Source organism: Pan troglodytes, chromosome 9 (assembly GCF_028858775.2).
Source record: "Pan troglodytes isolate AG18354 chromosome 9, NHGRI_mPanTro3-v2.0_pri, whole genome shotgun sequence".
Lineage (NCBI taxonomy): Eukaryota > Metazoa > Chordata > Mammalia > Primates > Hominidae > Pan > Pan troglodytes.
In genome coordinates, this window is record NC_072407.2 from 22,209,048 (window position 1) to 22,234,592 (window position 25,545).

At 40.6% G+C, this 25,545-nt stretch overlaps 1 protein-coding gene across 1 annotated transcript; it reads left to right on the forward strand.

The window, feature by feature from the left end:
- Positions 1 to 19,047: 19,047 nt before the first annotated feature.
- MRGPRX4 (MAS related GPR family member X4) lies at positions 19,048 to 22,922 on the forward strand. Its single transcript, XM_521855.7, has one exon. The coding sequence runs from the start codon at positions 19,489 to 19,491 to the stop codon at positions 20,455 to 20,457; it is 969 nt and encodes a 322-aa protein (XP_521855.1). The 5' UTR covers positions 19,048 to 19,488; the 3' UTR covers positions 20,458 to 22,922.
- The last annotated feature ends 2,623 nt before the right edge of the window (positions 22,923 to 25,545 follow it).

Consider the following 25,545-nt stretch of genomic DNA (forward strand, 5'->3'; position numbering starts at 1 on the left):
TCTGGGCCCCGTCCCTGCTGGTTGCCTTCCTGGAAGGTTACCACTGTGCTTTTCTGTTTAAGATTGGGGACTACAGTTGGTTTCAGGTGTTTGATTTCATCACAGGCATGTGGCTGATTTTTAAATTTGTGGTTCTCTGTGGGTCCAGCCTGGTTCTGCTAGTCAGGATCCTCTGTGGCTCCCAGCGGATGCCACTGAGCGGGCTGTAGATGACCATCTTGCTCACAGTGCTGGTGTTTCTCCTATGCAGCCTGCCCCTTGGCATTCAGTGATTCCTGTTATCCTGGACTGAAAAAACTTTCATGTCTTCCTTTGTCATGTTCTTCCAGTTTCAGTTGTCTGGTCCTCTCTTAAAGCAGTGCCAACCCCATCATTTACTTCTTCTTGGGCTCCTTCAGGCAGCGTCAAAATAGGCAGACCCTCAAGCTGGTTCTCCAGAGGGCTCTGCAGGACATGCCTAGGATGGATCACAGAGAAGGATACTTTGCTCAGGGAAAGCTGGAGCTGTCAGGAAGTGGATTGGGGCAGCAATTTTCATCTGATGCAATGAATCTCTGTCCAAAACCACGCAACTCTTCTTTACCATTGTTTCCTCCCTGATAATATTGAAAAAGATTCCTTATTTATCTCTCAGTCTATGTTCCCCTGAAAATCATGTTCTGTTCTGAGATTGGAGTTGGGGACATTGCTGCAGGTGGAAAGCTCAATTCTGAATAAGTGAGCTCTCTATCTTTCAATCTCACTGAATTCTCGGGTGTTAGGGAGAATAATGTCCTTGGAGACAGACTCTCTGCCTACATAAAAATAGTCTAGGAAATTGGTTTATAGAATAAGGAAATTTAAAAAGTCAATTTTGTACAATTGTACAACGTGTTTGTGTTTTAAGCTAAGTGTTATTACATAAGAGAAAAAATTAAAAATTAGAAAGTTCATAAAGTAAAATAGTTACAGTAAACTAAGTTTAATTTATTATTGAGGAAAGAAAAATTTTTAATAAATTTAGTGTGGCCTAAATGTACACTGTTTATAAAGTCTGCAGTAGTGTACAGTAATATCCTAGGCCTTCACATTCACCCATCACTCACTGACTCACCCAGAGTAACTCACTGTCCTGCAAGCTCCATTCGTGGTAAGGGCCCTATACAGGAATATCATTTTTAAATCTTTAGTATCACACTTTTAGTGTACCTGTTCCATGTTTAGATGTATTTAGAACACAAATACTTACATTGTGTTATAACTGCCTACATTATTCAGTACAGTTATTGCTGTGTAGGTTTGTAACTTAGAAGCAATAGGCCATAGAATGTAGCCTATGCATATAACAGGCTATACTATCTAGATTTGTCTAAGGACATTCTATGATGTTCACACAACAATGAGATCGCCTAAGGATGCATTTCTCAGAATGTATCCCTGTTGTTAAGTGAAGCATGCTGTGCCTGATTTATCAAAATACAATGTAAATCAATGAAATACGAGTATGAAAGTAAAAGTGTAGGTTCAGTGAAAACTAATGTGCATGCTAAAAGGAGCAATAAAGGCTGGATTCAAAATTATTGTTATCGAATTTTAGCTGTGAGCCTGACAACTGTTCTGCACTGAAAAAATTTAACAATATTGAGAAACATCTTCCTGCAGAATTTCTTTCATATGATGCTATGATCTCCATTTTAATAAAGTCAAACTGCAAGTGATAGACAATGCCTGATGGATGTGCTTTCTGCAAGACAGGTAGAGTAGAATTCAATCTGCTGAACACTTCTCAAAGGAAAGTCCTTCATCTCCTTCATTTTTGGTAAGTGAATTCTACTTACAAATAAATTTTTATATTATAAATATATCTTTTTTTACAAATGCCGTTTAATAGACCTTTGCATTTGAACTGTCCACTTTCAGTGCTGAATTTGTCACTAAGTTGGCTTTTCATAGCAATGTCATATGCTCATTCTTCTGTTTATTCTATAAATACATACTGAGAATCATCCATCTTCTAGCCTGCATGCCAGACACTGGGGCATCAGAGAAAACATACCCATCTTCACAGAGCTTACAGTCTGTAAAAGGATGGAGCCTAGTGCAGGGAAGACTGCTGCACACTGTGAAATATGCTATTACAGAGCTGCATCTGTGGGTCTAGGGTGCTCAAAGGAGGAGGCGTCTAAAAACTCTCAGTTCTCTTACTCCCATCCTGAAGGGGAATATCACAGCCAACCTCCCTCGTACGCATGACAATATGGTTCCAAAAATTAAGGGAGGGTTCACCAGGTGGCTACACATGAGGATGAAATACATCCTCAGCAAAAGGTTTACAATTGATGGAAGGGCAAAACTCATTCTGCTGAATCTTGTAACGTTGCTCAGTCTACAGTCTGATGTATCACCACTGTACAATTTGTGGAAACATTTCTCAAGGAGAATCCCTACAGGTGTGTAGGCCATAGGCATTACAGAACTACCTGCTTCCACCACCCTGTATTCCACCAGAGGAAGCCCTTGCCGCCGGTAAAGCCCAACTTAACATCAGGAAATCCTGGGATATGTAGGGATGCAGAATGGACAATGCTAGATTGGAAAGAACAGTGGACCTGGAGTCAGGGAACCTGGATTCTCATGTTGACTTCATGCCAACTTGGGTCACATGCCCTATCCAGGCCACTGAAGCAGCTAGTGAGTTTATGAGATTTCTCTAGTCTGAATCTTATGCCAGTTGTGTCCAGGTAAAAGAAACCATTGGTGGGAGCTTACTTTACCATAGACTTGAAGGTAACTATCATTGAGAGTCAGGCAGATGCAGAAGATCACATATCTACATCGTGACTATAATGACATTGAGCATATATTCTTCTCACATATGTGAAAATTACCTAGAACTCAGACGATAGTGTGGTATGTATTGGGCACCAATATTGTCAGTGCACAAATGGTGACTATAAAAATAGATGGAATTTAGCTCCTGTTTTTCAGAAGCTACAGTAGAGTGTGGAAGAAAAGATCCTATTACACATGCTTATCATATTGGCAAAGATGGCTCAAAATCCACTAGGATTAAACACTGAGATGGGAGCAAAGGGTAAAAACCCCATTAATAAGTGTGTCTAGGGTGGTGAATAGACCAGGGAAGGTTTCTTGAAATACTTGGAATTTGAAGTGACAACTCTACAATTCGCCCAGCTTGTACCCTCTGTCTCTTCAACCAGTCACATACATTTTTGAATTAGGCAATGAAAGCTAAATATGATCTGGACAGATGGAAATGGTAGAAAAGGTAATTCCTGGTGGCACAGCAAATAAAAGCATAGAGTTTTTTGGGAATGGCAATCAGAATATAAATGTTTCATTTCTTTTGCCACCACAGGCATTTGGACATGGTTGCGAGAACCCTCTTAAAAGGCTCAAGGTTGTTCAATTCCCACCTATGAGTGAGAACATGCAGTGTTCGGTTTTTTTGTCCTTGCGATAGTTTGCTGAGAATGATGGTTTCCAGCTTCATCCATGTCCCTACAAAGGACATGAACTCCTCCTTTTTTATGGCTGCATAGTATTCCATGGTGTATATGTGCCACATTTTCTTAATCTAGTCTATCATTGATGGACATGTGGGGAACATCACACACCGGGGCCTGTCGTGGGGTGGGGGAGGGGGAGGGGTAGCATTAGGTGATATAACTAATGTAAATGACGAGTTAGTGGGTGCAGCACACCAACATGGCACATGTATACATATGTGACAAACCTGCATGTTGTGCACATGTACTCTAGAACTTAAAGTATAATAATAAAATGAAAAAATAAATAAAAGAAAAAAATAATAGGCTCAAGGATGGAGTGCTCTGAACAACGAGCGATGTCTGTTGTGGCCTTGAAGTGGTAGAGGTTGACATCTATTTTGTGAAATTAGTGGACCGTGCACTAAAATACAGTCAAGTCTGGAGAGAGCCAGCCAGGTCACCCCAGCAGGACAAGCCAAAAACCAAAGTCTTGCTCTCCTGACTCTTCCCCCTGGAATATGTTCAACCCTTCAGTGTCAGAAAACACCAAAAAAAGCAAGGGGGGAGTGGGCGGTTCAAGATGGACGAATAGAAACAGCTCCAGTCTACAGCTCCCAGTGTGAGCGATGCAGAAGACAAATGATCTCTGCACTTCCAACTGAGGTACCGGGTTCATCTCACTGGGGATTGTCGGACAGTGGGTGCAGGACAGTGGGTGTAGCGAACTGAGCATGAGCCAAAGCAGGGCGAGGCATCAGGGGTCAGGGAATTCCCTTTCCTAGCCAAGAAAAGGGGTGACAGACAGCACCTGGGAAATTGGGTCACTCCCACCCTAATACTGCACTTTTCTGACAGTCTTAGCAAACGGCACACCAGGAGATTATATCCCATGCCTGGCTCGGAGGGTCCTATGCCCATGGAGCCTCGCTCATAGCTAGCACAGAGCTCTGAGATCAAACTGCAAGGCGGCAGCAAGGCTGGGGGAGGGGCGCCTGCTGTTGCTGAGGCTTGAGTAGGTAAACAAAGCGGCCTGGAAGCTTGAACTGGGTGGAGCCCATCGCAGCTCAAGGAGACCTGCCTGCCTCTGTAGACTCCACCTCTGGGGGCAGGGCATAGCCAAACAAAAGGCAGCAGAAACCTCTGCAGACTTAAATGTCCCTGTCTGACAGCTTGGAAGACAGCAATGGGTCTCCCAGCACACAGCTTAAGATCTGAGAATGGACAGACTGCCTCCTCAAGTGGGCCCCTGAGCCCTGAGTAGCCTAACTGAGAGGCACGCCCCAGTAGGGGCAGACTGACACCTCACATGGCTGGGTACTCCTCTGAGACAAAACTTGCAGAGGAACAATCAGGCAGCAACATTTGCTGTTCACCAATATTCACTGTTCTGCAGTCTCTGCTGCTGATACCCAGGCAAACAGGGTCTGGAGTGGACCTCTGGCAAACTCCAAAAGACCTGCAGCTGAGGGTCCTGACTGTTAGAAGGAAAACTAACAAACAGAAAGGACATCCACAACAAAACCCCATCTGTACGTCACCATTATCAAAGACCAAACGTAGATAAAACCACAAAGATGGGGGAAAAACAGAGCAGAAAAACTGAAAATTCTAAAAATCAGAGCACCTCTCCTCCTCCAAAGGTATGCAGCTCCTCACCAGCAACCGAACAAAGCTGGACAGAGAATGATTTTGACGAGCTGAGAGAAGGTTTCAGATGATCAAACTTCTCTGAGCTAAAGGAGGAAGTTCAAACCCATCGCAAAGAAGTTAAAAACCTTGAAATAAGATTAGATGAATGGCTAACTAGAATAACCAATGCAGAGAAGTCCTTAAAGGATCGGATGGAACTGAAAACCAAGGCATGAGAACTACATGATGAATGCACAAGCTTCAGTAGCTGTTTCGATCAACTGGAAGAAAGGGTATCAGTGATGGAAGATGAAATGAATGAAATGAAGCGAGAAGAGAAGTTTAGAGAAAAAAGAATAAAAAGAAAGGGACAAAGCCTCCAAGAAATATGGGACTATGTGAAAAGACCAAATCTACATCTGATTGGTGTACCTGAAAGTGACGGGGAGAATGGAACCAAGTTGGAAAACACTCTGCAGGATATTATCCAGGAGAACTTCCCCAATCTAGTAAGGCAGGCCAACATTCAAATTCAGGAAATACAGAGAATGCCACAAAGATACTCCGCGAGAAGAGCAACTCCAAGACACATAATTGTCAGATTCACCAAAGTTGAAATGAAGGAAAAAATGTTAAGGGCAGCCAGAGAGAAAGGTCGGGTTACCCACAAAGGGAAGCCCATCAGACCAACAGCGGATCTCTCGGCAGAAACTCTACAAGCCAGAAGAGAGTGGGGGCCAATATTCAACATTCTTAAAGAAAAGAATTTTCAACCCAGAATTTCATATCCAGCCAAACTAAGCTTCATCAGTGAAGGAGAAATAAAATTCTTTACAGACAAGCAAATGCTGAGAGATTCTGTCACCACCAGGCCTGCCCTAAAAGAGCTCCTGAAGGAAGCACTAAACATGGAAAGGAAAAACCGGTACCAGCCACTGCAAAAACATGCCAAATTGTAAAGACCATCGAGGCTAGGAAGAAACCGCATCAACTAATGAGCAAAATAACCAGCTAACATCATAATGACAAGTTCAAATTCACACATAACAATATTAACCTTAAATGTAAATGGGCTAAATGCTCCAATTAAAAGATATAGACTGGCAAATTGGATAAAGAGTCAAGACCCATCAGTGAGCTGTATTCAGGAAACCCATCTCAATGCCCAGAGACACAGTTAGGCTCAAAATAGAGGGATGGAGGAAGATCTACCAAGCAAATGGAAAGCAAAAAGAAAAGCAGGGGTTGCAATTCTAGTCTCTGATAAAACAGACTTTAAACCAACAAAGATCAAAAGAGACAAAGAAGGCCATTACATAATGGTAAAGGGATCAATTCAACAAGAAGAGCTAACTATTCTAAATATATATGCACCCAATACAGGAGCACCCAGATTCATAAAGCAAGTCCTTAGACACCTACGAAGAGACTTAGACTCCCATGCAATAATAATGGGACACTTTAACATGCCACTGTCAACATTAGATAGATCAACGAGACAGAAAGTTAACAAGGATATCCAGGAATTGAACTCAGCTCTGCACCAAGTGGACCTAATAGACATCTACAGAACTCTCAACCCCAAATCAACAGAATATACATTCTTTTCAGCACCACACCACACCTACTCCAAAATTGACCACATAGTTGGAAGTAAAGGACTCCTCAGCAAATGTAAAAGAACAGAAATTATAACAAACTATCTCTCAGACCACAGTGCAATCAAACTAGAACTCAGGATTAAGAAACTCACTCAAAACCGCTCAACTACATGGAAACTGAACAACCTGCTCCTGAATGACTACTGGGTACATAACGAAATGAAGGCAGAAATAAAGATGTTCTTTGAAACCAACGAGAACAAAGACACAACATACCAGAATTTCTGGGACACATTCAAAGCAGTGTGTAGAGGGACATTTATAGCAGTAAATGCCCACAAGAGAAAGAAAGAAAGATCTAAAATTGACACTCTAACATCACAATTAAAAGAACTAGAGAGCAAGAGCAAACACATTCAAAAGCTAGCAGAAGGCAAGAAATAAATAAGATCAGAGCAGAGCTGAAGGAGATAGAGACACAAAAAACCCTTCAAAAAATCCAAGAATCCAGGAGCTGGTTTTTTGAAAAGATCAACAAAATTGATAGACCACTAGCAAGACTAATAAAGAAGAAAAAAGAGAAGAATCAAATAGATGCAATAAAAAATGACAAACGGGATATCACCACCAATCCCACAGAAATACAAACTACCATCAGAGAATACTATAAACACCTCTATGCAAATAAACTAGAAAATCTAGAAGAAATGGATAAATTCCTCAACATATACACCCTCCCAAGACTAAACCAGGAAGAAGTTTAATCTCTGAATAGACCAGTAACAGGCTCCGATATTGAGACAAGAATTAATAGCTTACCAACCAAAAAGAGTCCAGGACCAGATGGATTCACAGCCGAATTCTACCAGAGGTATAAGGAGGAGCTGGTACCATTCCTTCTGAAACTATTCCAATCAATAGAAAAAGAAGGAATCCTCCCTAACTCATTTTATGAGGCCAGCATCATCCTGATACCAAAGCCTGGCAGAGATACAACAAAAAAAGAGAATTTTAGACCAATATCCCTGATGAACATCGATGCAAAAATCCTCAATAAAATACTGGCAAACCGAATCCAGCAGCATATCAAAAAGCTTATCCACCACAATCAAGTGGGCTTCATCCCTGGGATGCAAGGCTGGTTCAATATACACAAATCAATAAACATAATCCAGCATATAAACAGAACCAAAGACAAAAACCACATGATTATCTCAATAGATGCAGAAAAGGCCTTTGACAAAATTCAACAACCTTCATGCTAAAAACTCTCAATAAATTAGGTATTGATGGGATGCATCTCAAAATAATAAGAGCTATCTATGACAAACTCACAGGCAATATCATACTGAATGGGCAAAAACCGGAAGCTTTCCCTTTGAAAACTGGCACAAGACAGGGATGCCCTCTCTCACCACTCCTATTCAACATAGTGTTGGAAGCTCTGGCTAGGGCAATCAGGCAGGAGAAGGAAATAAAGGGTATTCAATTAGGAAAAGAGGAAGTCAAATTGTCCCTGTTTGCAGATGAAATGATTGTATATCTAGAAAACGCCATCATCTCAGCCCAAAATCTCTTTAAGCTGATAAGCAACTTCAGCAAAGTCTCAGGATACAAAACCAATGTGCAAAAATCACAAGCATTCCTATACACCAATAACAGACAAACAGAGAGCCAAATAATGAGTGAACTCCTATTCACAATTGCTTCAAAGAGAATAAAATATCTAGGAATCCAGCTTATAAGGGATGTGAAGGACCTCTTCAAGGAGAACTACAAACCACTGCTCAATGAAATAAAAGAGGATACAAACAAATGGAAGAACATTCCATGCTCATGGGTAGGAAGAATCAATATCGTGAAAATGGCCATACTGCCCAAGGTAATTTATAGATTCAATGCCATCCCCATCAAACTACCAATGACTTTCTTCACAGAATTGGAAAAAACTACTTTAAAGTTCATGTGGAACCAAAAAAGAGCCCGCATTGCCAAGTCAACCCTAAGCCAAAAGAACAAAGCTGGAGGCATCACACTACCTGACTTCAAACTATACTACAAGGATACAGTAACCAAAACAGCATGGTACTGGCACCAAAACAGAGATATAGACCAATGGAACAGAGTAGAGACCTCAGAAATAATGCCACATATCTACAACTATCTGATTTTTGACAAACCTGACAAAAACAAGCAATAGGAAAAGGATTCTCTATTTAATAAATGGTGCTGGGAAAACTGGCTAGCCATATGTAGAAAGCTGAAACTGGATCCCTTCCTTACACCTTATACAAAAATTAACTCAAGATGGATTAAAGACTTCAATGTCAGACCTAAAAATCATAAAAACCCTAGAAGAAAACCTAGGCAATACCATTCAGGACATAGGCATGGGCAAGGACTTCATGTCTAAAACACCAAAAGCAATGGAAACAAAAGCCAAAATTGACAAGTGGGATCTAATTAAGCTAAAGAACTTCTGCACAGCAAAAGAAACTACCATCAGAGTGAACAGGCAACTTACAGAATGGGAGAAAATTTTTGCAATCTACTCCTCTGACAAAGGGCTAACATCCAGAATCTACAATGAACTCCAACAAATTTACAAGAAAAAAACAACCCCATCAAAAAGTGGGCAAAGGATATGAACAGACACTTCTCAAAAGAAGACATTTATGCAGCCAAAAGACACATGAAAAAATGCTCATCATCACTGGCCATCAGAGAAATGCAAATCAAAACCACAATGAGATACCATCTCACACCAGTTAGAATGGTGATCATTAAAAAGTCAGGAAACAACAGGTGCTGGAGAGGATGTGGAGAAATAGGAACACTTTTACACTGTTGGTAGGACTGTAAACTAGTTCAACCATTGTGGAAGTCAGTGTGGCGATTCCTCAAGGATCTAGAACTAGAAATACCATTTCACCCAGCCATCCCATTACTGGGTATATACCCAAAGGATTATAAAACATGCTGCTATAAAGACACATGCACACGTATATTTATTGTGGCACTATTCACAATAACAAAGACTTGGAACCAAGCCAAATTTCCAACGATAGACTGGATTAAGAAAATGTGGCACATATGCACCATAGAATACTATGCAGCCATAAAAAATGATGAGTTCATGTCCTTTGCAGGGACATGGATGAAGCTGGAAACCGTCATTCTCAGCAAACTATAGCTAGGACAAAAAACTAAACACCGCGTGTTCTCACTCATAGGTGGGAATTGAACAATGAGAACACATGGACACAGGAAGGGGAACATCACACACCAGGGCCTGTTGTGGGGGTGCGGGGAGGGGGGAGGGATAGCATTAGGAGATATACCTAATGTAAAATGACGAGTTAATGGGTGCAGCACACCAACATGGCACATGTATACATATGTAACAAACCTGCACGTTGTGCACATGTACCCTAAAACTTAAAGTATAATAATGATAATAATAATAAAAAGAAACTTCAAAAAAAAAAAAGACTCACAGAAACCTACAGTAAAGGAGTGGAAAAAGATAGTCCACTCGAATGGACACTAAAAGTGAGCGGGAGGAGCTATTCTTACATTAGACAGAACAGACTTTAAAGCACAACAGTTAGAAAAGACAAAGAGAGATGTTTTATAATGATAAAAGGTCTATTCCAACAGGAAAGTATCACAATCCAAAATATATATGCACCTAACACTACAACTCCCGTTTATAAAACAGTTCCCACTAGACTTAAGAAATTAATTTGATGGCAACACAATAATAGTGCGGAACCTCAATAGTGCTCCACTGACAGCACTAGACAGGTCATCAAGACAGAAAGTCAACAAAGAAACAATGGATTTAAACTATACCCTAGGTCCGGCGCGGTGGCTCATGCCTGTAATCCCAGCACTTTGGGAGGCCAGGGCTGGCGGATTGCCTGAGCTCAGGAATTCGTGACCAGCCTGGGCAACACGGTGAAACCCCGTCTCTACTAAAATATAAAAAATTAGCCAGGCGTGGTGGCATGTGCCTGTAGTCCCAGCTACTTGGGAGGCTGAGGCAGGAGAATTGCTTGAACCCGGCAGACGGAGGTTGCAGTGAGCCAGGATAGCACTACTGCACACGAGCCTGGGCAACAGAGTGAGACTCCATCTCAAAAAAATAACAATAATGAATAAACAAAATAAAATACTATACCCTAGAACTAATGGACTTAATGATATTCACAGAACGCTCTACCCAACAACTACAGAATATACATTTTATTCATCAGCACATGGAACATTCTCCAAGATAGACCATATGTAGGCCACAAAACAGGTCTCAATAAATTTAAGAAAATTGAATTTATATCAAGTACTCTCTCAGAACACAGTGGAATTAAATTAGAAATCAACTCCAAAAGGAACTTTCAAAACCACACAAATACATGGAAATTAAATAACCTGCTCCTGAATTATCATTGGGTCAACAATGAAATCAAGATGAAAATTTAAAAATTCTATGAATTAAATGATAATAGTGACACAACCTATCAAAACCTCTGGGATACAGCAAAAGTGGTGCTAAGAGTAAAGTTCATAGCATTAAATGCATACATCAAAATGTCTGAAAGAGCACAAATAGACAATCTAAGGTTACATCTCAAGGAATTAGACAAGCAAGAACAAACTAAACCCAAACCCAGCAGAAGAAAAGAAATAAAAACAATCCGAGCAGAAGTAAATGAAACAAACAAATGAAACAAAATAAAAATGAAACAAAAAGCTGGTTCTTTGAAAACACAAACAAAATCGATATACCATTAGCAACTTTAACCAAGAAAAGAACAGAGAAGATCCAAATAAGCTCAATTAGAAATGAAACAGGAGATATTACAACCAATACCACAGAAATACAAAAGATCTTTCAAGGCTACTGTGATCACCTTTACATGTACAAACAGGAAAACCGAGAGGATATGCATAAATTCCTGGAAATATACAAACCTCCTAGATTAAACTAGGAGGAACAGAAACTCTGAACAGACCAAAAAAAAAAAAAAAAGCAGAGAGATTGAAATAAAAATTAAAAAGACATTGCCAACAAAAAAGTACAGGATCAGACGTATTCACAGCTGAATTCTATCAGATATTCAAAGAAGAATTGGTACCAATCCTACTGAAACTATTCCAAAATATAGAGAAAGAGAGGATCCTGCCAAAGCATTGTATGAAGCCAGTGTCACCTTAATACCAAAACCGGAAAGGACGTAACATAAAAGGAACTACATACCAGTATCCCTGATGAATACAGATGCCAAAATCTCCAACAAAATACTAGCTAACCCAATCCAGCAGCATATCAAGAAGATAATCCACCATTGTCAAGTGGTTTTCCTAGCAGGGATGCAGGGTTAGGTTAACATACACAAGGCAATAAATGTGATACATCACATAAACAGAATTAAAAACAAAAATCACATGATCATCTCAATAGAAGCTGTAAAAGCATTTGACAAAATCTAGCACCCTTTATTATTAAAACCTTCAGCAAAATCGACATAGAAAAGACATACCTTAATGTAATAAAAGCCATCTATGACAAATCCACAGCCAACATTATACTGAATGGGGAAAAGTTGAAAACATTCTCCCTGAGAACTGAAACAAGGCAAGGATGCCCACTTTCACCACTTCTATTCAACACAGTACCACTTCTATTCAACATAGTACTGGAAGCTTTAGCCAGAGCAATCAGACAAGAGAAAGAAATCAAGACCATCCAAATCGATAAAGAGGAAGTCAAACTGTCCCATTCACTGATGATATGATTGTATACCTAGAAAACCCTAAAGACTCATCCAGAAAGCTCCTAAAATTGATATATAAATTCAGTAAAGTTTCAGGATACAAACTCAATGTACACAAATCAGTAGCACTGCTATACACCAACAGTGACCAAACTGAGAATCAAATCAAGAACTCAAACACTTTTACAATAACTGTAAAAAAAATACTTAGGAATATACCTACCCAAGGAGGTGGAAGGCCTCTACAAGGAAAACTACAAAACACTGCTGAAATCATAGATGACACAAACAAATGGAAACACATCCCATGCTCATGGATGGGTAGAATCAATATTGTGAAAATGACCATACTGCCAAAAGCAATCTACAAATTCAATGCAATTCCCATCAAAATACCATTGTCATTCTTCACAGAACTAGAAAAAAATTCTAAAATTAATATGGAAACAAAAAAAACCCCACATAGCCAAAGCAAGACTTAGCAAAAAGAACAAATCTGGAGGCATCACATTACCCATCTTCAAACTATACTACAAAGCTATAGTCACCAAGACAGCATGGCACTGGCATAAAACTAGGCACATAGACCAATGGAAAAGAAGAGAGAATCCAGAAATAAAGCCAAATACTTACCGTCAACTGATTTTTGACAAAGCTAATGAAAACATAAAGTGGAGAAAAGACACCCTATTTAACAAATGGTTTTGAGATAATTGGCAATCCACATGTAGAAGAATGAAACTGGATCCTCATCTCTCACCTTCTACAAAAATCAACTCAAGATGGATCAAAGACTTAAATCTAAGACCTAAAACCATAAAAATTCTAGAAGATAACATCAGAAAAATCCTTCTAGACATTCACTTAGGCAAAGACTTCATGGCCAAGAACCCAAAAGTAAATGCAACAAAAACAAAAATAAATAGATGGGACTTAATTAAACTAAAAAGCTTTAACACAGCAAAAGCAGAGCAAACAGACAACCCACCAAGTAAGAGAAAATCTTCACAAACTAAGCATCTGACAAAGGACTAATATCCAGAATACAAGGAACTCAAACAAATCAGCAAGAAGAAAGCAAACAATCCCATCAAAAAGTGGGCTAAAAACATGAATAGACAATTCTCAAAAAAAGAGATACAAACAGACAACAAACATAGGAAAAAATGCTTAACATCACTAATGATCAGGGAAATGCAAATCAAAACCATAATGCGATACCACCTTACTCCTGCAAGAATGGCCATAATTTAAAAATCTAAAAATAATAGATGTTGGCAGGGATGTGGTGAAAAAGGAACACTTTTACACTGCTGGTGGGAATGTAAACTAGCACAACCACTATGAAAAACAGTGTGGAAGTTTCTTAAAGAAGTAAAAGTGGATCTACCATTTCATCCAGCAATCCCATTAAATATATATATACATATATATATATACACAACTATGTATATAGTACACATATACATTTATATACCATGGAATAGCACTCAGCCATAAAAAGGAATAAAATAATGGCATTCACAGCAACCTGGATGGAACTGGACACATTATTCTAACTGAGGTAACTCAGAAATGGAAAACCAAAAATCATATATTCTCACTTACAAGTGAGAGCTAAACTGTGAGGATGTAAAGGCATAGAATAATATAATGAACTATGGGGACTTCAGGCGAAGGATGGAAGAGGGGTGAGGGATAAAAGACTACACATTGGGTATAGTGTACACTGCTCAGGTGATGGGTGCCCCAAAATCTCAGAAATTACCACTAAAGAACTTTATCCATGTAAGCAAGCACCACCTGTTCCCCCAAAACCCATTGAAATAAAAATAATAACAACAAATGATTTAATTTCACAGAACTTTAAAAAAGTTTAATGTTCAGAGTTGATAATAATAAAAGAAGTTAGAAAAAAATGTGTAGCAAGTGGTAGCCTCTGGACAATGGCATTCTAGATTTTCACTTTGCATACACTTCTCTACCATTTGGAAAGAAAGCATACACATGAATATATCACCACTATGATAAAGAAAACACCGAAACATGGTGTCAGGCCATTTTCAGCCTTGACGATCCTATGATCTACTTATTTCTTTAGTTACAAAGCCTCATAACGAAAGTTCACATTACTTAATGTGATATCTAGGCCCATAATTGATTTTCAAAATCAGGACAGCAATTACTTACAGGAAGTTGAACAAGATGGGATGTGATGGGAGAGGCTGATATGTATTGGATATGGGACAGAGGCCAAGAATCATCTCAGTTAGGATTTGTGCCTCAAATACCTCTGGCCTCTGATTTGTCCATAGTCCTCATACAGGAAATAACAAGACTGTCCAGCATCTTCATAAGCCTGGATTGCTAACCAGCTTTCATTTCAGCTCCCGTAGGCATCTCCTGAATTAAGCACCACAGAAAAGTCCTCTGAAGACACTGAATCCCAGAAAGGCTCTCCACCTTTAGCACAAGGGAGGTCTTCACCACAGGACAAAAGAAGGAACGATAAGGGTAAGTACCAAGAACTGTCTTCTTCCATAGTCAGTTATGGTTTTTGCTATAAGATCATGTCCCTGTGCTTCCACCTTGGTGCTACATGCAGGGGGTCATGAGCTTGTTTCAGGAAAAGACAGGAGACATGAAGCTTCGTTTTGGAAACTGAGTGCTGCCAGCCCAAACTGTGTGAGTTCCAAATGGGGTCCCCCTTCTAATTTATCTCCCCGTATCATCTCCTTCATTCCAATCATTCAATCTGCTCTCCTGGAGAGAATGCTGCCTCTTACATTCATTTAAGGAGCCAGAAGACATGAAGACATTTCTTCCCAGAGTTGAACTGCTGTAGGGCCGGTTTTATTGTTTCACTTACTTTTTAAATTTATTCTTCTTTGCCTATCTGGAAAGGACCAAGGAAGTTATAGATAGTCCAAACTGAAATAATTAAGGAGTGTTTCATGAGGAAAGTATTTACAAAGATGCACAGGGTTAAGGGAAAGAGATGAGGCATGGGAAAGCACCTCAAGCAGCAATACATAGGGGAGCACTACTTCCTCCCCTAGACTGAAAGGCACAGGGAAGGAGCAGTTACCATTGTCGCCATAGCCATAGCTGTAGCCATAGGGGTGGGAGAGCATGAGCAGGCCGGTGGAGAAGCCCTGTACAGCCAACACACAACCACACAGGCTGATATGGTTTGGATCTGTGTCCCTACCCAAATCTCATGTTGATTGTAATTCCCATTGTTGGAGGGAGGGCCTGGTGGGATGATTATTAGATCATGGGGATGATTTCGCATGAATGTTTTAACACCATCCCCTTTTGGTATTATTGTTTTGATACTGATAAGTTCTCATGAAATCTAATTGTTTAAAAGTGTGTAGCACCTCCTCCCTCTCTCTCTTGCTCCTGCTCTCACCATGTGAGATGCCTTGCTCCCCCTTTGCCTTTCACCAGGATTGGATGCTTTCTGAAGCCTCCCCTAAAGCAGAAGCTGCTATGCTCCTGTATAGCCTGTAGAGCCATGAGCCAATTAAACCTGTTTTCCTCATAAATTTCCCAGTCTCAGGTATTTCTTTTTATCAATGCAAGAAGGAACTAATACGCAGGCAGAGAGCCAGGAGATGGAAATCCCAAATCACTCTCCTGCTATCTTCCAGTCTCCTGCCAGTATGTCCCAGTGTCTCAATTTCATTAGAAACCAGAAATAAAAAGAATCCTACTAATGTGGTACATGGAAGCCACTCTCTTGGGATGTCAAACAGGATAGAGAAGAACGGAAAGCAAATCCTCATGCCAAATGAGACTATTCCTCTTACCTTCTTATATCCTCCTACTTCCTGAGGCTTGCTCTGCCTGAAGGTGATTGATTCCTGTCTCATTTCAGCTCCATGAGACTACTTTAATGTGTGGCATGTCTTTCTCTACTGTCCCTTTTATGCAGAAATGTTTGCATTTGTCAAAAATGCATAGAAAATAAAATGTAATTTAAAAAGAGAACATATTTATTTGTTTAGAATATAAGTTTGGCTGCTCTAAAAAAGACATGAAGTAGAAATATCTTAAACAAAAAAGTATAGTTGTGCCTCTGGGTCACTAGATTCTGAATCTGCAAATTCAACAAACTACAGGTGGAAACTATTCCAAAAATAAGGGTATGGTGGAGTTGTGTATGTACTGAACAGGTACAAACTTGTTTTTCCTTGTCATTATTTCTGAAAAACTACAATATAACAAGAATTTACATAGCATTTGCATTTCTTCAGTTATTCTAAATAACTAAAAATGATTTAACATATCTGGGAGAAAGTGCATAGGTATATACAAATACCACATATAAGGAAATAGAGCATCTGCAGATTTTGGTGTGTGCTAAATTTCTGGAAAAAATCCCCTGTGAATACCCAGAAATGACTATCTTTGAAATCGAAGTAGAAGCTCCAAGGCATCACACATCAGAATTCCAAAAATTGGGGCTCCCAGTCCCTAGAGAGTTGCCCTCATCTTTGTGATCCTGCATGGTTTCCAGCTACATCAGCATTCCAGCCTTATGGAAAAGGATGAGGGGAAGGAGAGGCTTTACTCCTTCTATTGATCCTGTGAGTGAGGAATTGCTTACATCACTTTGTGTTTCTTCCACTTAACAGCACCTGGTCATACAATGTCATCCACCGTCAAGGAAAACTGGGATGTGGGTCTTTGTGCTGCTTTTATACTCTCAGAATTGTTACGTGACCGAAGAGGAAAATGAATATTGGGGCAATCTAGCAGTCTCTTCAGCCCTGATTGTCTCTGACTCTGTGCTCACATCAAGATTTTTCAGGAACTCCTCAGAAATAATGAATGATGGGGCAGAGAACAGAACTGGAGCCTCATGCAGGGCTCCAGGGACCAGGGGCTGGTATTAGACTTGCTCTTCGTGTTGTGAACTCAGGAAAACCCTTTAATTCTCTATGCCTTGGCTTCATCTTATGTTATATGAGGATAATACCATGGACGGTCTTTAAGGAACACAGGCTAAATGTTGGTGATACTACAGGGAAAATGACAGGTATGACTTAGTCCTTATGGAGCTTTGGTTTTCATGAGGAAGACAAACATATCATAGCATAAATATAGATAGAGAAACTCTTTAGTGCCCTGAGTGTGGATAACAGAGGCTCTCCTTTTCCTCCCATTTCCTTTCTGGGCCAATCAGGGCTGTGGCAGCTTGCCCCTCTAAGAGAGCTCATGATGGATGCATTCACTCCTGATGCTTCTCTGTACTCCCAGCAAAGGGTGCATCTTCTGTCCACCAGGAGGCCTCCTGCCCCTGTGCATCCTCAGGATTCCAGAGCAAATGTGACCTCTGATAGGCAAAAAGGAACTCCTGAATTTATTCCTAAATGGCATTCACTCACCTCTATTTTGTTCCCTCTTTGATTTGCCTCTCCTTCTCTATGTGGAGTTTGCTTAGGTCAGTTTTTTTTCAATCCACAATTTTGGCTGCCAACTTGGATTTAACTTGAGAATCACTCCTCTGCTTTACTCCCTCTAACATGTATAATCCACACAGGGTGGCGCTGGGTATAAAGGGCTGCTCCAAGACTGGATTGTGAGTCAGACCTGCTGGACTCAAATTCATACTATGTAATACATAACCCCTGGGACAAATAATTCCCTTTCGTTGTGCTCCAATTGCATTATCTGCCATATGGGAATAATACCAATTCTTACCTCCTAGGCTCTTCAGGTGATTAAAAGAGACAATACCTTAAAAACTCTCAATCAGCTGCTGTTATTCTCCCAGATTAGACCTAATCCTCATTCTCCAGTTGAAATCTGCATGAATCTCTCTCTTTACACTCCAAGCCCTACACATCGCCTATTTCCCCTCATGGACGCCTCTCATACAAATGTTTGCATCAATAAAGAAATGCTACCAAAGATCTCCTGAAAGAGAGAACGAAAAAGGTTTACATTGTGTATACCCAGCAGAACACTTAGTAGTCCCCCATAGATATTTCCACACTTCAATTACCTCCGTCAGTTACACTCAGACCTCATCTTCACTTACTCTTTCCTCTGTTCTATTGCTGAGTAATTCAGATAAGACCCACACCCTACCCAAACACTGTGTACAAAAATGCTTCTAGGTGTTCAGCAAAGCCACACTGAGTCTTCATTTCAAAGGCGCATCAGTTGTCAATTTCAAGTTTTGGGCACACATCAAGAATTCTTCTCAACACAGATACAGCTTCCCACAAATAGAATTCTGATGAATTAAATTTTCTTCATTCAGTTATATGTGTGTGTTCTAATACCTTACATTGTGCTTTCATCTTTATTTTCCATTTCATCCAAATCTACCAGTACCATTAGTCTCATGCATGCATTCATTCATTGAATGAATGTATATGAAAAGCACAGTGTGCTGCTCATGGAAATAGGCACTGGGAGTATAAAATGTAAAATGTAATCCTGTCTGCAATGACTGACACACTGAGTTATTTCTCACCCACCAGGCCCAGCCATTTTCACACTTATCCTAGCAAAGTTCACATTTTCCTCTGGTTCATAATGCATGGTCTTCCTTCCTGTCCATGGATGACCAGTCCTAGTCACGAGTGTGTCACAACCACCTCTTTGTGTATCTGAATTCCTCCACCTGAAAGAAAATTTCAGACCCAGGATAGATTAATCATCGGGTCCACAGCCCTGGCCGGATGAGTGGGGGTGTTTTCATCCTAATGTTATTCCCATGTCAGCACAGAACTTGTGTGGCAGTAGAGAAAGAGGTCAGGCTTCAGAGTCAGCAAGAACTGGATTTCAAACTGGATTTGAGGACCCCCACCTTTGGTAAGTGACTTATTATCTGCGAGCCTCTGTTTCTCTCTTCTTTAAATGAGGACAGTAAATCCCATACGGCAGGGTGGTGGGGAGAATCAGAGATGATACAGCTGGTGATCACATCTGGTTTGTGTTTCCAGGGGCACCAGACTAGGGTTTCTGAGCATGGATCCAACCGTCCCAGTCTTGGGTACAGAACTGACACCAATCAACGGACGTGGGGAGACTCCTTGCTACAATCAGACCCTGAGCTTCACGGTGCTGACGTGCATCATTTCCCTTGTCGGACTGACAGGAAACGCGGTTGTGCTCTGGCTCCTGGGCTGCCGCATGCGCAGGAACGCTGTCTCCATCTACATCCTCAACCTGGCCGCGGCCGACTTCCTCTTCCTCAGCTTCCAGATTATACGTTCGCCATTACGCCTCATCAATATCAGCCATCTCATCCGCAAAATCCTCGTTTCTGTGATGACCTTTCCCTACTTTACAGGCCTGAGTATGCTGAGCGCCATCAGCACCGAGCGCTGCCTGTCTGTTCTGTGGCCCATCTGGTACCGCTGCCGCCGCCCCACACACCTGTCAGCGGTCGTGTGTGTCCTGCTCTGGGGCCTGTCCCTGCTGTTTAGTATGCTGGAGTGGAGGTTCTGTGACTTCCTGTTTAGTGGTGCTGATTCTAGTTGGTGTGAAACGTCAGATTTCATCCCAGTCGCGTGGCTGATTTTTTTGTGTGTGGTTCTCTGTGTTTCCAGCCTGGTCCTGCTGGTCAGGATCCTCTGTGGATCCCGGAAGATGCCGCTGACCAGGCTGTACGTGACCATCCTGCTCACAGTGCTGGTCTTCCTCCTCTGCGGCCTGCCCTTCGGCATTCTGGGGGCCCTAATTTACAGGATGCACCTGAATTTGGAAGTCTTATATTGTCATGTTTATCTGGTTTGCATGTCCCTGTCCTCTCTAAACAGTAGTGCCAACCCCATCATTTACTTCTTCGTGGGCTCCTTTAGGCAGCGTCAAAATAGGCAGAACCTGAAGCTGGTTCTCCAGAGGGCTCTGCAGGACACGCCTGAGGTGGATAAAGGTGAAGGGCAGCTTCCTGAGGAAAGCCTGGAGCTGTCGGGAAGCAGATTGGGGCCATGAGGAAGAGCCTCTGCCCTGTCAGTCAGACGGGACTTTGAGAGCAACACTGTCCTGCCACCCTTGACAATTACATGCGTTTTTCTTAGCGTTGTGCCTCAGAAATGTCTCAGTGGTAACTCAAGGTCTTCAAATAAATGTTTATCTAACCTGACAGTTGCAGTTTTCACCCATGGAAAGCATTAGTCTGACAGTACAATGTTTGGATTCTCCTTGATATTACCAATACATTTTCCCTGTTATCTTGCACTGAATCTTTCCTACTGAACACTTTTTCTGCACTTTTCATTGTAATAAAAGGAGTTGCTGTCCACAACCCTAAAACTCTTCTTTATACTTGTTTCCTACCTGATAGTATCAAAAAGGAAGATTCCTTATTAATCTGTCAGACTATGTTCCCCTGAAAATCATGTTCCCTTCTATGACTGGAGGCATTACTGCAGTTGGAAGCTCAATTCTTAATAAGTGAGTTCTGCTACCTCTAAATTCCATTGAATTCTCAGATATAAAGCAAAATAATGTCCTTAGAGAGAGATTCTCCCTTCATAAAAACAGTCTTAGAAATTGGTTTTATGAATAGCCCTCTCCTGTCATTTGTCCACACATGGTCACACCTTGGCTTTGGTTTCTAGTAAAGACAATCGTGGCCCCTTCCCCTTGAGAACTGGTAAGTGCTTATTTAGCTCTTCCTGGACTAACGGACCAGTGAGGAGCCTATAAACACACCCCACCAGTTCCATTTTGGCCACTGGAAATTAAAATTGGTTTCAAACTGGAAATTATCTTGAAAACCATTTATTATTCATTTACAGAGTCTTTAAGTTGTAGGAGAATTCTTCATACTTTCAGGTTTTGTACAAATTGTTCTGGCTGTAACTTTCAGTTAGTTTTGTGGCTGTTAACATAAGAAGCAAAACTGAAAACATCTGACTTTTCCATGCTAATGTCAATTATAGTATCCGGATAATAACTTACAGTTGGTACAGAATTCTGATACATGCTGTGACATACATGAACACGGAAACGTTGTGCTAAGGAAAATATGCCAGATGCCAAAGAACAATATTGTAAGGTCAAATTCTACGAGGTATCCAAACTAGGAAATTCGTGAACACAGAAAATAAATTAGGAGGATCCTGGTGCTGGATGATGGAGAGAATGTGTAGCCATTATTTAATGAGCACAGACTTTCTGTGTGGAATAATGCAAAGTTCTTAAAAGGGACAGTGGTAACGGTTACGACTTATTGTGAATGCACTTAATGACATTGAATTGTACAAATAAAATGGTGAAAGTTGTAAAATGTATGTTATGTGCATTTTACCACAATTAAAAACATTTAATTATAAAAACAGGATCAGTACAAAATTCAGGACTATTCTCCACCAGTGGTTATCCCTTCAACAGATAGCTCAAGCAGACAGAAGAGACCACCAAGAGAAGATGTGACATCACAGCAGGGTCTGTGCTGATCATAGACAGTGAGGCTGCCCCTCAGATTAACCCTCACTGAGGGGAGCTGACACATGCATTTTGAGTATACAGGAGACAGTACAAAGTAGCTATGAAAGCAATAAAGAGGTCTATAACAATAAACAGGTGTATAGTTTTCAATTTGTCCAACCAAATTTATTGGTGGCTCGTATCACATTGTTCACAATGTTGAACTCAGGTCCCCTGAGTGCAGATCCATTGCTCTTCCAGGCTCAGCACTCTGCTGATGCTGAATCCTATCTGTCCACCCTCGATTTCCAAATGCCATAGTAGGACATAGCTGTAGGTAAGGGTTTCCTACAGGTTGGAGGAAGCAGGAAGGCAGTGTTTGCAGCCAATGCTCCACGAAAGGAGCTTTGATGTGATGTCTTTAGTTCAGACTGAGGGTTATTGAGAGAGCCCATTCTGGGAGTCTGTGATATCAATTGAACAGTTCTGGTCAAAGATGTTGTTTATCATGAGGAATTCTGTAGAGAATTTTCACCTGGCAATTGAATCAAATAATGTTGGTTCTCACCTGGGACACTGCTTATTTTGACGTTAGTGACTCTTTTTTTTTTGACAGAAGAAAATTTCAATTTTATGAAAGCTTAGATTCTGTCCCTGAAGCCCATTCTGAACTCACTTGGCCTCACACATTGCTCCACTACAGCAGTTATAACAGTGTATTTCAATTGTTTGTCCTCACATCTTTCTCTTCAACTGCACTCTGAGGTCTTTAAGAGCAGAGAACATGTCTTTGAATTTCTAGTGCAACAGACTAGGTGTGGAATTTAGAAGAGTATCAGTAACTATTTTTCTCAAGCAGCTTCCACCGGAAAATCACAGGTTTGTCCAGCATCTTGAAAAGGCTGGCTCAGTCACCAGATCTCACTGGAACTCCTACAGGCATCTCGCACTCAACAGAGTGTCCTCTGCAGTTGGTTTTTCTGAGAAGAACGGTTGCCCTTCATTGCAGGTCTGCTCACTGCCTCTGGGAAGAAGAATGGAGGGGATGTGGGAGTCTGCTCGTGAGCTGCCTTCTTTCCCAGGCCAATGATATCATTTCCTCTCGGTTCTATGTCGAGGAAGAGCATGCAAGACATCCAGGAGTGTTCTCCAGAAAGTGAGAAATGATATAAAAGTCTCTAATGGCACTTTTTGGGAGCTGCCATTCATGACTATTTTGTAGGCATGAATTCAACAAACATTCGAACCTAATTCATCAAGCACTGTGCTAATTCTACATAAAAGCAAACACCTTTCAAATAAGCCTCTCACTAATACATTCCATCTCTATAACCAATCCTTTCCACTTCATGAAGAAAATAAATTGATTGATGCTGAGCAAATGCTGAGCCTTTGTGGCCATTCACTGATGCTCTAGTATACCTGGGCTCAAGGGCACTGAGTCATCAGCCTCACAAGAATCAATTGGATCTGTTTCCTGTCCTGCTTCTGCCAATTAGGCTTGTCAATATAATTACCTAATTTATCAAAATACACCACAAATCAATGAAATACGAGTATGAAAGAAGAATTGTGGTTTCCATACAAACTAATGTGAATGCTTAAAGGGACAATACATGCAGGTTCCAAAATTGTTGTTAGTTTAATAGGTGTGAGCCTGCCAACTCTATCAGATTAAACAAAAATGAACAATATTGAACAATATCCTCAGAGAGAATGCTATGCATCTGATGCTAAGATCTACACTTAAACTAATCCACACTGCAAATCATAGACAATGATTGATAGATATGCTTTCAGCAAGATAGAGTAGAATTCTATTTGCTGAACCCTACACAAAGGAGTGTTCTGTAGTCTAGTTCTATTATAGTGAATGAATTCTAGGTAAAAATGAAATATTCATGTTACAAACATATCCTTTTTTATGAATACTGATTAACAGACATTTTCAGTTAACCTATCCACTTGCATTCCTGAATATATCATTAAGTGGGCTTTTCATAACAGTATCTCTCACTTATTCTACTGTTTATTGTATAAATACATACTGAGCATCTTCTATTCTCTAACTTGCATGCCAGACACTTAGGAGTCAAAGTAAACACACCTACATTCACAGAGCGCACAGCCTGTGAAGGAAGGACACTAGTGCAGGAAAGACTGCCTCCCAATGTGACATATACTATCCAAGAGTTGTACTTGTGGCTCAAGGGTGCTCAGAGGAGAGGGTATCTAAAAATTCCAAGTTATCTTGCTGCCATCCTGAAGAGGAATGCCAAACCCAAGCACCCAGCTGAAGCAGGACAATAGGATTTTAATAAATTAGAGAATGTTCACCAGGTGGCTGCTCATGCAGGACAACAATCTCAGCAACGGTTTTATAATTGATGACATCAAAAGATTAATAGGCTGAATCTTACAACAGCCCTCAGTCAATAGTCCAACATCACACCAATGCACAATTCCTGAAAAGATTGTTAAGAGACCCTGCAGGTGCTTAGGTCACAGGCATTGCAGAACTATCTACCACAATTACCCTGTGTTCCAGCAGTACAAGCCCTTGCCTCCAGGCAAAACCAAATCAGCATCTAGAAATCCCAGGATAGGTAGGGAAGCAGAACGTGCAAGTGCGAGATGCGAAGAACACCTGACCTATTTCAGGGATTTGGGATTCTCAAGCTGACTGCATGGCCAACGTGGGTCACATGCTCATTCCAGGCAAGCCAAACAGATAGTGAGGTTACGGGATTGTCCCAGTCTGAAACTGTGCCACTTGTGCATTTGTGCTCATGTATCTCTTTTCAGAATATGTATGTAAAGTGTGACTTTACCATAACCATGGACTGAAGATAGCTAGTGTTGTGATCCTGGCAGCCTGAGAAATTCACGTATCTACAGAGTGACTATAATCACAGTAAGCATATGTTCTTCTCACCTATGTGGCAGTGACCTAGAATCTGAAGAGACTGCTGTGATGCTTGTTCTGTATGACGGTGTGGTATCAGTTGGGCACCATTATCGTCAATGTACCAATACTGACTATAGATATAGATGGCATTTGTTTCCTGTTATCTAACAACAACAGTAGAGTATAGAAGAAGAAATCTCAATGCTCATGCCCATCATATTGGTCCAATTGTTCCGAAACTTTGCAGGGTGCAAACACAAGGAAGGAGAGCAGAGACAGAGCAGATCTCATTCCTGAGTGTGTATGTAGAAGTGAGTGGATCATGGAAGGCTTCGTGTAATAGGTAGAATTTTAACTGATGACTACAATTTATGCAGCATTATTATTATAATAATACTGTCCTTAAATTCTGCCAATCACCTCAATTTTTGTATTGGGGAAGCAGAGATAAATAGGATCTGGACAGATGGAAATGGGAGAAGAGATAATTTACAGTGGCATTGTTAATAAAATCATAGAGTTTTTTAGGGAATGGTGAATAATTCATTGATGAGTTTTATTCCTTGTGTCACCCATGTATTTGGTCATGGTGGCAAGATCCCTGTTAAATAGAAGGAAAGATATGGTATTTTTCAGACAAACAAATACTGAGAGAATTTGCCACTACCAAGATAGCACTACAAGAACTGCTAAAAGGAGCTCTAAATCAGGAAATAAAACATCAAAATACAACCTCCTTA